The 16,025-nt window shown below is 33.5% G+C and overlaps 1 protein-coding gene across 2 annotated transcripts in view; it reads left to right on the forward strand.

Annotated features, from left to right (window-relative positions):
- The window catches only part of LOC121739834 (pituitary homeobox homolog Ptx1), a 53,298-nt gene that overhangs the window by 21,082 nt on the left and 16,191 nt on the right, over positions 1-16,025 (forward strand). The window contains exon 3 of one of the 2 annotated variants that reach the window (XM_042132420.1): positions 13,743-13,883. In XM_042132420.1, the coding sequence (XP_041988354.1) occupies positions 13,743-13,883 (141 nt within the window). The remainder of the gene's footprint in view (positions 1-13,742; positions 13,884-16,025) is intronic. The other variant, XM_042132421.1, reaches the window with a different exon arrangement.

The following is a 16,025-nucleotide window of genomic DNA, read 5'->3' on the forward strand; positions in this document are numbered from 1 at the left end:
TAATAATAGTTTTTATTTATAAATTTTTTTGTTAATTTAACGTGATTTTATTTGAGTAGGTACTAGTTAGAAATGAATACTACAGAATATAGAACACTACAGAAGTCCGAAGGTAAATAGTACTTACTTATATGAGCTTCCGAATAAAACAATATTTGATTCAAAAAATTTCACATTTTATATATTATTATGTTTGTTTATATTCTTAACTTGAAGTTTTAACTAGATAGTTACCACGATTTACTAGATAATTATATAGCACTTAGATACCTTATGTTTGCTCAAGGCAAAGCTTTTGCTTAAAGTACCCTACCAAAGAAACCAAAATTTCCTAAAAATATAAAGTTATAACGATTACAAAAATCCACCTAAGTAATAATAACCGTTTTTGTGTTACCTCGATAAAGTTGGTCGCCACACATCCCGGTGCCGGAGGCTGGAGACAAATATTTATTTTGTTAGTTCGTGTCTCGAGACGAGATTACAAACTTTATCTCTATCCAAGTAAATCTGACCACTGATACGAAAAAAGATTAAGGAATTTGTTATAATCGAATCTTGCTTTACTTCGTCTCGGTGTCTTTAAGGAATTCTTATGTTTTATATTTCATTATAAAAACTTAAATTAATTGCAATTTGAGCATTATTTAACTAGTGTGCAGAGGCCTACAGTTTCTATTTAATGAATGTTTTATTAATTTCATCATAACATATTACCAATTATTGCTTTTTAACAAAAAAAAAACGTATTTGTATTAATTTTAACTAGAGATCGCCCAATGGTCGAAATTCGACCTTAGTTTCAACGACATTAGGACTATAACTACCTATATTTTGTAAAAATATTGACTTTATCATATTTTTTTCAACTCTTGTCTCTGGGACTCATCACTCAGCTGATCTCAGACTGGCCGTGTAAGCATTGTCTAATAGTATCTCAGATTCAGTAAAAAAAACTATAATCCATTTTCAATTTGTCACCTTGTTGTCAACAGGCTTCAAACATAAATAAAAGAGTATAATTCGTATGTATAGGCTTGTCACTCAAAAACCTGTCATTTTTCCTAGTGTGTGTTGTAGTGTGTGTAATGTTTTATTTGTTAAAAAAATGTATGATAAAAGCATAATTTCAAAATAATATTAGCTCGATGCACACCTTCACCATATAAACTATAACTGTGCAAAATTTCATTCACCTACGTTTCCCCATTTTTCGTCAAAAGCGATACAAAGTTTTTGGCTCACGTATTAATATATAGATTACAATACAAAATGTTATAGTTAAACTGCAACATTTTTCGTGTTCAAATATGGAAAACCGCCAAAATATGAACATTGATCACTTGACAAAACTAATCATGTGCACACAAAAAAGTTGTAACAGTTAACTATAACCTTTTTTGTGCACAAATGTTGAGCACTCCTAAATACAAAATTCCGAATAATTATGCGGGTAACAACAAACATCACTTTTTGTTGATCTTAAATTTCACTCTTACAATCGATGTTTTGATTTATGTTGCAAAAAGTGCAGCATAAAAACTGCGGTGCCATGCTGTCTGCTGCCTGCCGTCTGATCTGCCGTGCCAATAAAAAAAAAAACAGTTTTTCGACAAAAACCCCTGACCCCCGTGGGCTGTGAACACAAGTTTATTCTTTTGAAATCTCCGCTGCTACTAAGCTCGCCGAACAGTGAAATATTGTATAACATGTTTCATTCGATATTATCCTAAATGAAAAAGCATCTTTTAATGCGTTTGATTTTATTTGTTAGTTAATCCTATTAAAACTACAGAACCATATTCTAATATCAAATATGCAAACTATTTCAGCTAGATTTTTAAAATCCTAACTCCTGACTCTGTTTTACTTAAATATTAGTATGACTTATTTGCGGCTATACACAATCATACTCCTCCTAAAACTCCTAGAATGTAGATGCATTACATACAGATAAGAGTTTACTTATTATTTGATACGACTACATACGTTTTAAGATAGGTACATAATATACTCCTCTCCAAATTTTTTATTTTGTCTATGCCAAACCTATACTTTCTCTAACTATACCACCACATCTAAATATCGATACCGTGTTTACCAATACCAGAGAAAAAAAATGGATTTTCATTTTAAAAGAAAATAATCGAGGGAGGCGTGCCCCGATTCTGTACGACAGATGTCAGTGTATCCGCTTCGTCATGAATCTAAAAAACACCCTGAAGGAGGCGTGGTGGTAATAAATTTTGTCAAAATATGCTCGACGCAAACACTTCCCATTGCCCTTTTACAGTGGTTCCCAAACAGTGGCCCGTGGACCAGCAGTGATCTGCAGGAGACAAAAAATGATGTAAGAATGATTTTAAATTTAATATAAAATAGCTTACTTTCAAATTAAAATATAGCAGACATGAAGAAGGTGCACGCTTAGAAATTACATTCATTACTGTTATCATATTATTTTTATGTAATACTAATTTCCTCTTGAGACAATATTTAAGATCCTATCAGGATAGTCCCACAAACCCTGGGATGCGCAAAGCATTTCCGCATGTAAGTTTCTTTTTTTCTTGGCTAGGGACCACTGTCCTTAGCCAGTAAGAGTTTGGGAACCCCTGCCCTATTAGAATAACAGAACAAATCGGTTTTAATTTGTTAACAGCCGCCTCGAATGGGTGTCACATGTCTGGAGGTGGGCGCTATAAATTGTTTCGTCTCGCCTCCACTAATTGTCGACGACAAACTTTTAATTGCTTAAGCACATGTCTAAACGTCTAAGTTGAAATATATCTACAAAAAGTGCGGGTTTCCCATGTCTATTTCAGGATGACTTTCTTCGACTGAATGCTTTAATATGGTATGTGCTAAGTTACCGAAGATATTCTTTTATAGTATATTTTATTTAGATTATGGACGTCAATTATATTTGCTGGAGTGTATTTTTTTTTCTCTATACTTCTTAGATAAAGCCTAGAATGACCACTGATGAGTTGCGCTTAGGTGTATCTCATTAGTTTTCATCATAAAACGAGTAATTGATCTCCACTTTACATAGGTCCAATATAATTAATGCTTTTTTGCACTGTTGTAAAAAAATCTATTTTCAAAGTTTCGAGCTTTTTATTTGTAACAAAAATTAATAATAAAGTAAATTTTACTTTCTATAGTTGCTTACGTCAAAAGTAAAACGGGATTCTCATGGAATCCCGTTTGCTAGAGTCGTAACGTTATTCGAATATAATAAATCAAAATAGCAAAATTAAGTGAGGAAATCGGGTAGAAGTCAACACCAGTAAATATTGACACAATGAATACAAACAATACAGCGGTGATCGATTATTGCCGGCAGATGCTAACCCTTTCGCGGACACCTTGCCATCTGTTACTTATTCTGTACCCACTGGTCAGATTTACCCCAGATTTAGAAAACCGCTTTTCGATTTGTCTAATTATAATGACGTCCACGTTTAAGTAGATTTTATACCAATATTATAAATGCGCAAGTGTGCTTGTTTGTCTGTAACCTCTTTATTTTGAACCGATTTTGACGAAATTTGGCATAGGAATACTTGAGTCCCCAGAGGCCGGAAAAAACATAGGATGATTTCTATTTCAGACGATGTAATAAACAAATTTCTGTATTATCTAGTATTTTATATAAGCAGTCTGAGAAAATATTTTACAGTAAAGTCAATTGCAAACTTTACAAAATCCGTTATTTTTCATTATCAGACTGTAATAACGATGCCACAGTTTTGATATAAGTATTTTACTATCAAATAAATGGCTGCAATATTACATTTCGTATTTCCATTTTATTCGCTATAAGTAAAGGGACAGAATAACGGTTGTAATAGAGTAGCTCAGCACACACATCGGATAATAAATCTTTTTATTTTATGACAAATTGTTGTCTGACGTTCGGTTACCCTCGCCGCAACAAAAGATCTAGAACAAATAGGGGTATAATGGCCTGTGATGACCGTGTGGTACAATGAGAGGCATACGTAAACACAAATACAATGACACCGCCCTTTTTCTTTCGCTCTGACTTCAATTACGACCAATATTTCATCAATGTGACAAAATAAATAATAGACCATTGTGAAGTTAAATAAAACAACTACCAATATTTTTTTTCAATTTTATGTCCTAAAGTAACTTCCGTTTCTTTTACAATAATTGGATAAAACCTAATATCAGGCATAGGTATACCTGTGACTGCGATTTGTCTCTTTATAATATTTCAAAGATAGAGTTTGGCATATTTAAAAGGACATTCCTTTGAAATATGCCAAACTCTATCTTTGAAAATCCTCCGGTCCTTAATTCTAGAATACAATAAGGTATTTATTTACGATAACATTACGAATAATATAACGAATATTTTTATTGGCCTCTTACGAAGCAGTTCTTGTAGTAAAACTAAATACATAATATTTTCAAATTACGTTCTTTTACTGCATAAAAACATTTTTTAAATATTTTTATCGAACATAAAGGCATGAATATCACACACGGATGACACATCAGCATGTTATATGTCGTAAGTGATATATGACACAGTAACAATGGCAGACAACGGTGTTTTGGAACAGGGGTACGTCCTAATTGTAAAGTTATGACTTAACAATATTCCCTTTTCCGAAGTGTGGGGTAGTAGAAGTATGATAAAATTAATGTTCGAAATCTATGTGATATAATATTTTTTATATCGGCTAAGATACTAAGGATGAACAGGAAGATAAGAAGGAATATTGAAACTTATTGATACGTAGCTAAAGTATCAATAAGTTTCAAATTTCTTGTCAAATATTTTTAAGTTACCTCCAATTTCACATTGGGTATTTTTAGGTTCGTATCACATTGATTTGTAACATATAAAGTTATACAATTTAATACGAATATTATCTGCGGGATTTAATAAAAACTACCCTCAAAAGGCAAATGATACAGTTTGACAAAACAAAATAAAACGTCGGCCATAATTCAAACAGGCGGTGAAATAGCTTAATGCGATTTCGCCCTCGCGCCTGTAATATTGTAATCGCCATAAAATGTGTATCACCACACTAATATATTTATGACATTACAGCTTCCACTAATATTTATGCAAATTGAAAATACACAGAAAAGCGTCGTTTACGCTCCCCCAATCCCCTGTGTAGAGTACCTAAACGACATATGTCAGTATCATTTCATTCATATTGCTTTTCATTTTCCCTCTTAATTTCTATTTCTTCCCATATTTTTGTAACAATACTTATAAAAAACTAGCTGTGCCGGCAAACGTTTCTTTGCCATATAAAGTATTTCGCCCATATTATTTTATTGACGTGACTAAATAAGTATGTTACCATGGCAACGTCCATCGCTAGTCCGTCGCACAAACAATGGTCGCCGTCAGTCTCGAGTTGTAATAATTTACTATTATTTATTCAACAAATGCACTATTCAATATAAAAAGTACAATATAAAATTTGGTTAAAATCAGTAAAGCAGTTTCGGAGGAGTACGCGGCCTAACATTGTGACACGAGAAAATAATTCAATACACTTAAAATCATCTTGAGACAACATCATCTTGACATTAATTGATTATTATTACCATAGTAGTCAATTTTAAATATTATTAACACTGTTGAATGGTTACATTTCAATTTAATTAATCGTGAATATTTATATAATAACAAAATATGCCTAAAATTAACCCCCACTACCACTGCGCATAAAAGTCTTCAAGTCACAATCATCATAATATTTTGCTTACTTTATGTTCCTCGTATCTGAAAGCTATCTCGGCGCCCCATCCTACTTGTCATTGTTGTGAATCTAATGCTATAGAAAAAGTAATTTGTGTCCATATGGGACCAGTGATTACCTTCTGAATACTGTCACCCTCCGCGAATAGTCTTTAGGTGGCCAATTTCTCGTCCCTCATTTATAAGATCTAAACATTTTACTGTCTGTCGTGTTTTTGTGGTTATGGGGTCAGTCGGGAGTATTGTAGGGTGATGTGGATTTAAAGGGTTAATTTACTTTTATTGGAAATATGTTTTTATTTAAATATTTTAGAGTTGTTGATCTTTGGGCCATAAAATGCGTATACTTTGTAGGTGTAGAATTTTACATTATCTTTACTAAACATTTAAATACTGAACAAAAATATAGACACTGCCAAAAAAATAATCAATGAAAACAAATTCAAATGAAAAGAATAATATTTTGGTAACAATTCATGCACCCTTTACAAAAACGTTATGATATTAGTTAAATAGCAATAACTAACTGATAAGTAACTGAATTCGTTTCAATAAATCTTCACGATTTACAACGACATTTAAATTTTAATAGGAAAATGTCTAATATCATGTAAGGCTAAAAAACAAAGTCTTCCCCCAGCATCTCATTTAATCCACAAATAATTTCTGGGACGTTTTTACCAGTCTCAGGTGGTTAGTTTGCAAGCGGTGCAGTGCCGCTGCAAGGGTTACACTTGATTTATCTAGCTTACGAGCGTTGTGGGACAAATTATACATTGTGTTGTGGTCTAGTACTGCTTCTGAAATTATCGTCGGTTAGGGGAGGCCTTTGGGCACAAATTACTAATAGTTATTAGTTGCTTGGGTAAAAAAAAATTAAGATGATGTTTTTAATATAACGAAGAGATATTCGTACCAATTAAAATACATAAGTCATACTGCTACCTTTCCTTTCAACGTATGTACTCAGAAATCAGAGCAAGTCATCAGAGCAACAACCTTCCTAGGAAAGGCTCAAAGTCTTTTTTAAATAAGCTCGGTACCTGCTACCTTCAAAAAGCTTAATATTGAAATATATTTAATACATTATTCTACGCTACTATCTAATTTATAAGAAAAACAACAAATTAATTTAAATATTACGAGGGGAACACAAAATTGTTATGTTTCTGCCATAAAATAACGAAACATGAAAAATTTTCAGACACCCGCATCAGACTGATAAATGGCTTCCGAAAATCCAAAAGGAAGTTACAGCTTACTTGGGATTTGGTCTAGAACCTCTCACGTCCCATAACTGCTGCACTCCGCTTTATTACAATTAACATAAGCCTCAAAGTCCCACACTCTATGCTAAACAAATCTGACTGGCAATTTTGAACTCTACATCTTCCTAGCAATGAGCCGATTATAGCTCGGTCGCTATGTGAACGACTGAACGCGTTGGGAACGAACTTTTAGTCCTCTACGAACAACTTTAGCACTTACGCTCGTGGTTTAAGGTCGGAAGTCGCAAACAAGCTGTCCGCGCAGAAATGATGCGAGGTTCGTGCCTCCGGAGCAGCTCACTCTTTACATTTATGTGTACGATATGTCGCCGGCTATTTCGAATACTAATTGGGCCGTCTAGAAAATTTAGTACAACTACAAGGGCCACTGTATTAATCTTTACTACAATGGATACAACTTATGACTTTTTAAGATCCTTTTAAGTTAGAGATGGTAGAGAACACCAAGTAATTTTGCCACATGTGACTTGCCTCACATGAGTCTACTTAAGTTAAGAACTGATCTTGATGAAACATTAATTTAGTTACAAAATAAATAAAGGTGTAAAAAATGCAAGGCTCTAACTTTCTTTATGTTTGCTCTACTATTTTAGTTATCAGAATAATATGTGCAATTGTGCATAGTTTCAAATTCATTTTATTTAAGTTTCGAGTAGTGTTACTGAAGTATAAAATATTAGATTTAGAAAATAATGAACTTTAAATGATAACCGTAAGCAATATATTATTATATAATGTATAACAAATGAACAAACAAAACAGGTGAAAACGGTAACACGCGCCCCGCTCTACAGCGCAGCGTCACACTCTCTTGAATGTAAATAGAAAATCAACCAACCGTAAAATGATGATGAATCGTGCTATTCAAAGGGCCCTTCGAAAGAGAGACGCTACTCGGGAAATCAACGCAACAGAAAGGGACAGGAATAAGGAAAATTAGCTGATGCTCCCGTGAATTTGTGTACGCTTTCAATAAAGGTTCTTTACAGTAGGTAAAATAGGAATAAAATGGATCGGCTCTAATCCGCGGCCATTTATAACTCACACGCCATTAATTTAAGCGATAATTCGCGTTACGCCATTGGTCGGACAGATACCACAAGTTGGGAATTCCGAGACGTGCCTACTTGTAATCGGTAGCATCCTTATCTTGTTTGTTGCAATGATTTTAGTAATCAAAGTCATGCTGCAATTATACGAAATTAAATATCTTATTGGGTAGTTCAGTGAGTAAAGTTCACAGCCTTGTATCATATTATTTATCATCTAAGACCTTTAATGAATTACTCTAACGGCCGCAATGATGATGATTAAACTTTGACAGATGATGTATAGGGCTTATGTCAAAATTTTCATTTAATTACAGTTAAGTATATGTATGATCATTACATTTGTCTCTGAATGAAGTATAAGTTATGACACAATTATTAGATTCCTATTTACACTATCTAAGTACAACTTTGAAACCTTTTACGGTGGAAAATCAAGTAAATTAGTGGGAGTGAAGACTCTAAAGAGTAACATTAATTGTAGAAAATATTAGGTTGTATTCAAACAGGGTACTTCAGCAGTAGTAGAAACATAGTAGTAAGATGAAGTTTGAATTTGTGATGTCATCTAACATCAAGTAAGTATTACAAAGTATATATGAGGCATAATATGCCGCATGCGTTTATTTACATATCAACGAATAAATATTGCGTCAGAAGCGCGTCTACTTACGTATCATTAAAATGTCTCCTTTGGCAACAAAACGATTCAAATATTTTTTGAAACATTACGAAAAGACTAAGATAAATAATAAGTAATAACTATTAAAACATATTAAGAATTTCCTAAATCGGTAAAAAAACAGCGAAGATATCGTTGAACATACAAAAAACTTTCATTCATGGGATCGAGTTGAAAATCATACTTATCTATCACTTAACACTTAGAATAAACGATTATTTATAACACTGTGAGGTCTTCTCGTTGAGACTTGAGATGTATCACGGGCGAACAAACAGCGCGTCGGAAGCACTCGTCTACTTCCGCATCAGCCATCAGGATTATGTTATTAAGCAGACCCGAGGTGGTCCGTACACACAGTGTTTAAATATCTTTAAAAGCTTATTTTGATTACGTTGTGTTTATTTTGTTCTTACATCACGATGCGTACTTAATCTTACTTAATGCTTGGAGGTCGCCGGACGCAGCGGTGATCTATTTGCAAAATGTAACCTAATTTGACATCTTTTAAAAGTGTTAACGTTTACTTTTTTTTGTTTTATTATTATTATTTTTTAATGAGTTTTGTTAAGATTATCATTTCTTAAGCCACGTTACTAATAATTAATTATAATATACACAGTGTGTATACTCTACCTACCTATATAGTAATAGAGATGGCATAGTTTCACTTTGTGTCTATGTCTCATACGTTACTTAAAATTGTGACTAAATGTGTGCACAGCTAATCGTTTTATTATTAAAGCAGTAAATTTAAAAAAATGAATTATGAACTTCGTATAATTATTTATTGTTCAGTGTTTCGTAAATTAGATAAATGATATTCCAAGCTAATGGATGTTGCTGTTCTATAACTAAATTTGTGCTACAATAGTCGTAATAAAATACACAATGTGATAGTTGAAAGATAAAATGATAAAATGGCAATAAAGATAATAATTTGTTCAAAAGACTTCAGTTATGTTTGTAAGCAAAAAGCAAAATACAAGTCTTTGTTGCTCGCATATAAATGAACAATTTTTAAACTATATTATTTCATCGCTATCATTTGTTTCTTTGAAAACATTAATTCGATTGTCAAATTAGTCATTGCCTTCAAAATTCATTCAGCGTTTTACTCGTAAATGCTATTTACATTGCGGGAAACGTATGGGGATTAATATGTTCTTCAATATCACTTAGTTAATGGACATCGTTCATATCAATTGTCCATATACTTGGCTTACATATTTAATTGTCTGTCAGGGTGCCAGGCGGGCGACGTGATAATCACAATACAAATCTATTGCAATGAATTATGCCGTGTGGATGAGGACAATGAACTGCTGATCTTCAAAGTCATTGGCTAAAATAGAATCTACAGACACCTCAATAAAACGATAAGATTTTTCTCTACAAATATGAGCGTCGCGTCGTCGTTGCAAATGATATTTCAAAGTATTGTGGAATATGCGTGTGGTGGCCAAAGGAAGATCTTCCGACCGAGCGAGGTGTTATGCTCGGTCAGGCCGAAGTTTATCACTTCATAGAAGAATTTTGGTGTAATAATATATTCAGAAAACGAATAAATGTATTAATGTAATGTAATACCTAATTTTACAAAAATACATTTAGTACCGACAAAATTCAAGCGATTGTACCTTCACATTTGGTATTATAACTTCAAATATAGTAGAAAGTTTCTATTACAATAAAATGTAGTAGACAGGGTCGAGGTCGTAAATTCTGAGCTACTTATCTATGTGTACCGCGGAGACCAGCCGGCTAAATGTAAATACAACATTTTCTGGTTGGGTCTTTATACACTTTGCCTCGGAAATTTACGACTTCGCAGCTCTTGATAATAACGGGATTAAATTTTTTTGTTTCACTCCTATTATTTTGTTGGATATCTTTGTAAAATTGGATTTATATACGTAGAGTACTAAGTATTTTTTTCATACAAACAATATGACGCTGCGGTTTCACAAACATAATATGTGTAGTGGAGTATATTGTGTAATTTTTAATTTATTTCAGAATTCCCATTCTTACTTATTCACGTTTTGCTTGGAATTTATACATCAGATATGGCAGAAACATCGACATAAAACACGATACAAATCGTATTCTTGTATTTGTAAATAAAAACCTCTTGCTCGGTTGTAAAGACGTAACAGCCGCAATAAAACAATGAACGCGCTTATCACTCGTTATCAAACCAGCAAACATACATTTTATTTGTACGAGTGTTCTCAGCGCCGTGCGTTTGTACGACCGCCTGCTCTACTTGTGACGAGATAACGATCGTTATCACTCTATCACTGTATCATTAACTATACCACGTTGAACGGTTTCATGTTATATACTATTGGAAAAGAACTAGTTTCGACACTTTGTAGGTTTTCAAACCTTTGTCTGCTACCACAAGAAGCGCTCGCATGTGATAAGAAGGTGATCAATGTAACACAGAGTGTATATTTAAGGATTAGATGACACGAATAAATAAAGGACTTGAATATACAAAATAAATAGTTTGTCAGCTGTATGAGCTGACCTTAACATCTACGTATGTTACGATCGTGTAAGGCGCAGCGCAGACGACAGACTATCCATGACGCACTTTTTAGTCCGTGGAAATAGAACCTATGCAATTATATGTAGTAACGCGCACGACGCGCAGCGCAGACATGTGCGCAATTATATGCAGTAACGCACACGACGCGCAGCGCAGACATGTGCGTTACGTTACTGCATATAATTGCATAGGCTCTATTCCCATGGACTAAAAAGTGCGACACGGATAGTGTGTCGTCTGCGCTGCGCCTAAATAAATAGATAAGTACGCGAGTATTGAAAGGCACGCAGAAACATGACTAGAAAAAAAATAAGAACAATAAAAGTTAAATAGAAACTACATATCAATAGTCAATAGACAATAAATAATACCACGTTATCTATGGTTGTATAATTTAATATGATTTCATATTGTCGTCGCCATTAACTTTCAATGATCAGATAATGATGTAGCTTATTTTATGTAACAACAAACGACAGTGGCTGCGCTGTAACTACAGTTATTGGTGGTTCGTGACTTTTTCCAAAACAATGGGATTACGGCAGAGACATCTGTTTATGATCTCTATACAATATACTGTCTGCTGCAGTTTGCCTTGAAACATATTATTATGAATTATATTAACACTTATACTGATGTCAAAACTCATATTTTCGTGTTACAACATCAGATTTTTTTGGATTTGCTGGTATTCGCGATAGTTATTTAATTTAAAAAAATATATTATTTTAGCAGTAAGTATATTTAAATGCTTTTCTGTCGCACTCAGTGTATATATAATAATAATTATTAGTATATATATGTCGTAGGATGATTTGATAAATCCGTGTTTTCGCGAAATCCCTAGAATTTTCGCGAAAATTCGATTTATCAAATCATCCTACGACATCGTAGGATGATTTGATAAATCGAATTTTCGCGAAAATTCTAGGGATTTCGCGAAAACACGGATTTATCAAATCATCCTACGACATATATATACACAAATAATAATAATTATTATTTAACTGTACTTTAAATGGAGATTTTGACGTAAGCGCCGTACATTATCTGTCAAACTCCTCACTAAATTGAAGTTTAATCATCATTAAAATAATATGTCTCAGTGCGGCCATTTGCCTAGCATTTCTGTTATTTTTTCGATTAAAATAAAATTTGTAATTTTATATTATAAATGCTTTAATAGCCATAAATTATGCTATTAAAATACTGTAATTCTGTTTAACCTTAGATAGTTATCTGATGCTAATAATAAAGCAATACATACACGACAGTTTCACCACAGTATAAGTAAGTAAACCTACTTATACTGTGGTGAACAGCATTTACTACAATTCAAATTGTTATTACTTATTACCATATATTTTTATTACAATAATTATATTATTTATGTTTTTAACTTACATCCAAACATAACTTTTGCTCTAAGTTTGAACGTGTGTATTGAATGGAATTTGTCTATTGAATGTGTGTCAACTATGGTCTATGACACATCTGTCGCACTAATAAAGTCTGCTCATCAGTTTCCCAAGTGACTAATTTGTTAACAAGTGTTCGGGGACACATAATTAAGTCGGAAGCAACGGGGTGTCCGCGTCCCTCTCCATATATCCCGGTGTCAAAACGCTCGTGTAAACGACGCCTAATTACCAATTTTAAAACAATTTATGACACCGTTCGACTATTTCCTTGAACGAATATCTACAATTTTCGTTAATAAGCCTAATGTATGTGACGTGAAGGTGAGTTCTCGAGAAGGCGAATAAATAGACTGACAATTTTATCGGCGATTTCTATTACTTTAATGCTATTGCAAATATATTTGCTCATTCCAGGTAAAAAATAAAGAGCGTACAATATATTTTCTGGTCATGCAAAAAGTAATAATTTGCAGTCGGCTAGGTTGTTCTTATACACAGCTACGCAGGGGGTCTAAATGTATCATGTATCGAAAGTTTAATGAGTTATTACAATATATTAGATGTTATATTCAGCAAAGGTTATCAATAAATTATGCAGTACTTCATCTACATAACAAATATAGCTTACATTATAATTGTTTGTGTTGCATACAAGTTGGGTTGTATAATTCTTCACTGTTAAGAGCAAGCATTAGAATTATTCATAGTAAAGAAAAAATTTGCTTCAACTTGAACTTGACTTCAACTTGAGAAAAGAATTTGTCCGGTTTCTTTTACATAAATTAAGTTGACTTTGATGTAGGGATATTATGGTCTAATAATATTAGTTGTACATTTGTTGCACTTGCAGAGTAGTCAGGTTGTCCGACAAACGTTTTAAAGGGCAGTGGCTGTATATAGAATTTTTGTATTATTTGATTTGTTGAATCAACGATATATCTCCAACTGTTTTGTGGAATTTCAACCAAATAATTTTGTTTCAGTATGGGCAGAAACGGGCGAGTTTAGAGACAGCGGGCACTCGTCGCTAACTTCAGGCGGCTCGGGGGTGGACCAGTCGTTGTACGCTCCTCCTCGACCGAGAAGAGATCGGAAACTTGCTGACGATAGTGAGTATTATAAAGGTACAACAATTTGCAATTTCTATTATATTTTAGTTGTTATGTTTGATGTAGATTTGAGACTTAGTTTGTAACGTCTTACCACAAAATATTTAAACACCTTATGAACAGTTGATTACAAAAAAATTCGAAAGTTTAAATCTTTTGCGGTAAGACCGTGTTTTGTGTTTCGTAAAACAATATATCTACAGTTTATACCTTTTCTTAACAAATTGATAGAAAGCGAGAACTATGAACTATTGTGCGCTCTTATAATATTTTGTCTTAAGGCAGTTTTTTACATTTTATTAGCAAATTGAAGAAAGCAATATACTATTGAAAGCATCTTTAATATGCCGTAGCATAGTACGCCATGGTACTTCTGAAATATTTAGCCATTTGCTATTCATGGCTTGCTGTTGCCGTACCGGCAAAATTATAAGCGACTGTATACGATTCCATACATTAAAATATTTTGCTCTCCTATAATATTACCGTACGGAAAACACGTGCACGGCGCAGTGCTACGGCAAATTGTTAAATATACTATTAAATGCAAATGATACTATTTTTACGAAATTCAAATCGATTGACGGAAAACTGAAATCGAACAACATAAACCAGTGGAATCTATGGGCAAATATATTCTCGCGTTATTCTAATTCTATTACAAACATGTCGGCCGCCGCGCGCCGGCTCTCTAGCGCGTGCATAAATATTTCTTTACCACTTCTTGGTTTGAAAACTTTAGCTTCGATAATATTATCTACTAGCTATTTATTTTAATACTATTATAATACTAGATTATAATACTAGGTATTTGATAAAACACGAATAAAATTACATTTTCTAAAAATTATACCTAGCTAGATCTATTTATCGCCCCCTAAACACCCTATATACTAAATTTCAGGAAAATCGTTGGAGCCGATTCCGAGATTCCAATTATATATTTATATATATATATATATATATATATATATATATACAAGAATTGCTCGTTTAAAGATATAAGATAAGATACTGAGCTCTATAAGTGAATTTTTACTGAATGCGGTTTTTCTGGTTATGACCTGGGAGTTGGGACTCTTTCATATACCATATTAATTAACTCCTTCAATTAAGTCCCTACAATAACTGTAGAACAATGTCTCAACACAGGAAATTCAAAGGTAACACGTCTAAAATTACCTAAGATCGATCGATTACATGGAGTAGCTGAAACATTTTTCACTGTCTCTATACAGTCTCACAACATATCACATAAAAATAGCGTTTTATAAGATTATCAGTTGTAGCCCAAATGTAGGCCGTATTATAATAGTTTGTTCCCTAATTGCATATAATACTGACATATTTACTAATCACTAATCAGGCATTTATCGAGTGATACGCGCTCGTCGCTACTTATGTAACGTAAATTAAAGAAAACGTTGTTATCGAGTATCGGTTGAAGTGGCGTATGTAGCGATAACTGTAACATATGTTAACTGCTATTTACCTTCGAGCCTTCGTGTCGGCGGGCGCAAAGGTAGTTTCCGAATGATGGATGGGTCGGCGAGCGCTCAAAGCGTATCGGCGATAACGCCTATCGCCTCGTATCGTTTATCGCGATCGCTTATGTGGTAGCTCAACTAAACTCCCAAATCCCACCTTGCCCATAAACGACCAACAGATTGATGTTTTAATATAGTCGATACGAGTTGCAAGCGATAACGATTGTGCAACGAAACTTTCGGTAGTCGTTAATCATTAGAAGTGATAATTATTATACTTATACTTAACGTGCTCACGGCTCACTGGGAGCATTCGCTTGTAATGTAACGTGACAGAGTCGAGCATTACATCAGTGAGGAAGGAGAACCGAGCATTACAATGCGCACCTAGTAATGATACAATGTGTAATATATTTATACAAGCTCGCTATGGAATGCTCAAAGTCAAATCTATACTGTTACATATTACACACGAATGCTCGTCAGTCAGGGAGGTAGTATTGTAATGTAATGCTCAAAGTCGAATCTAAAATGTTACATAACACGTGAATGCTCGAGGTGAGGCAGCACCTTTACAGTTTGTTAAATTGTCGTCTTTTTTATATCTTAAAAGATAAATTTTCGATCATAACAATAATAAGAAATTACAGTTGCCCCTTTAATAAGCAAA

Source organism: Aricia agestis, chromosome 2 (assembly GCF_905147365.1).
Source record: "Aricia agestis chromosome 2, ilAriAges1.1, whole genome shotgun sequence".
Classification (NCBI taxonomy): Eukaryota; Metazoa; Arthropoda; class Insecta; order Lepidoptera; family Lycaenidae; genus Aricia; species Aricia agestis.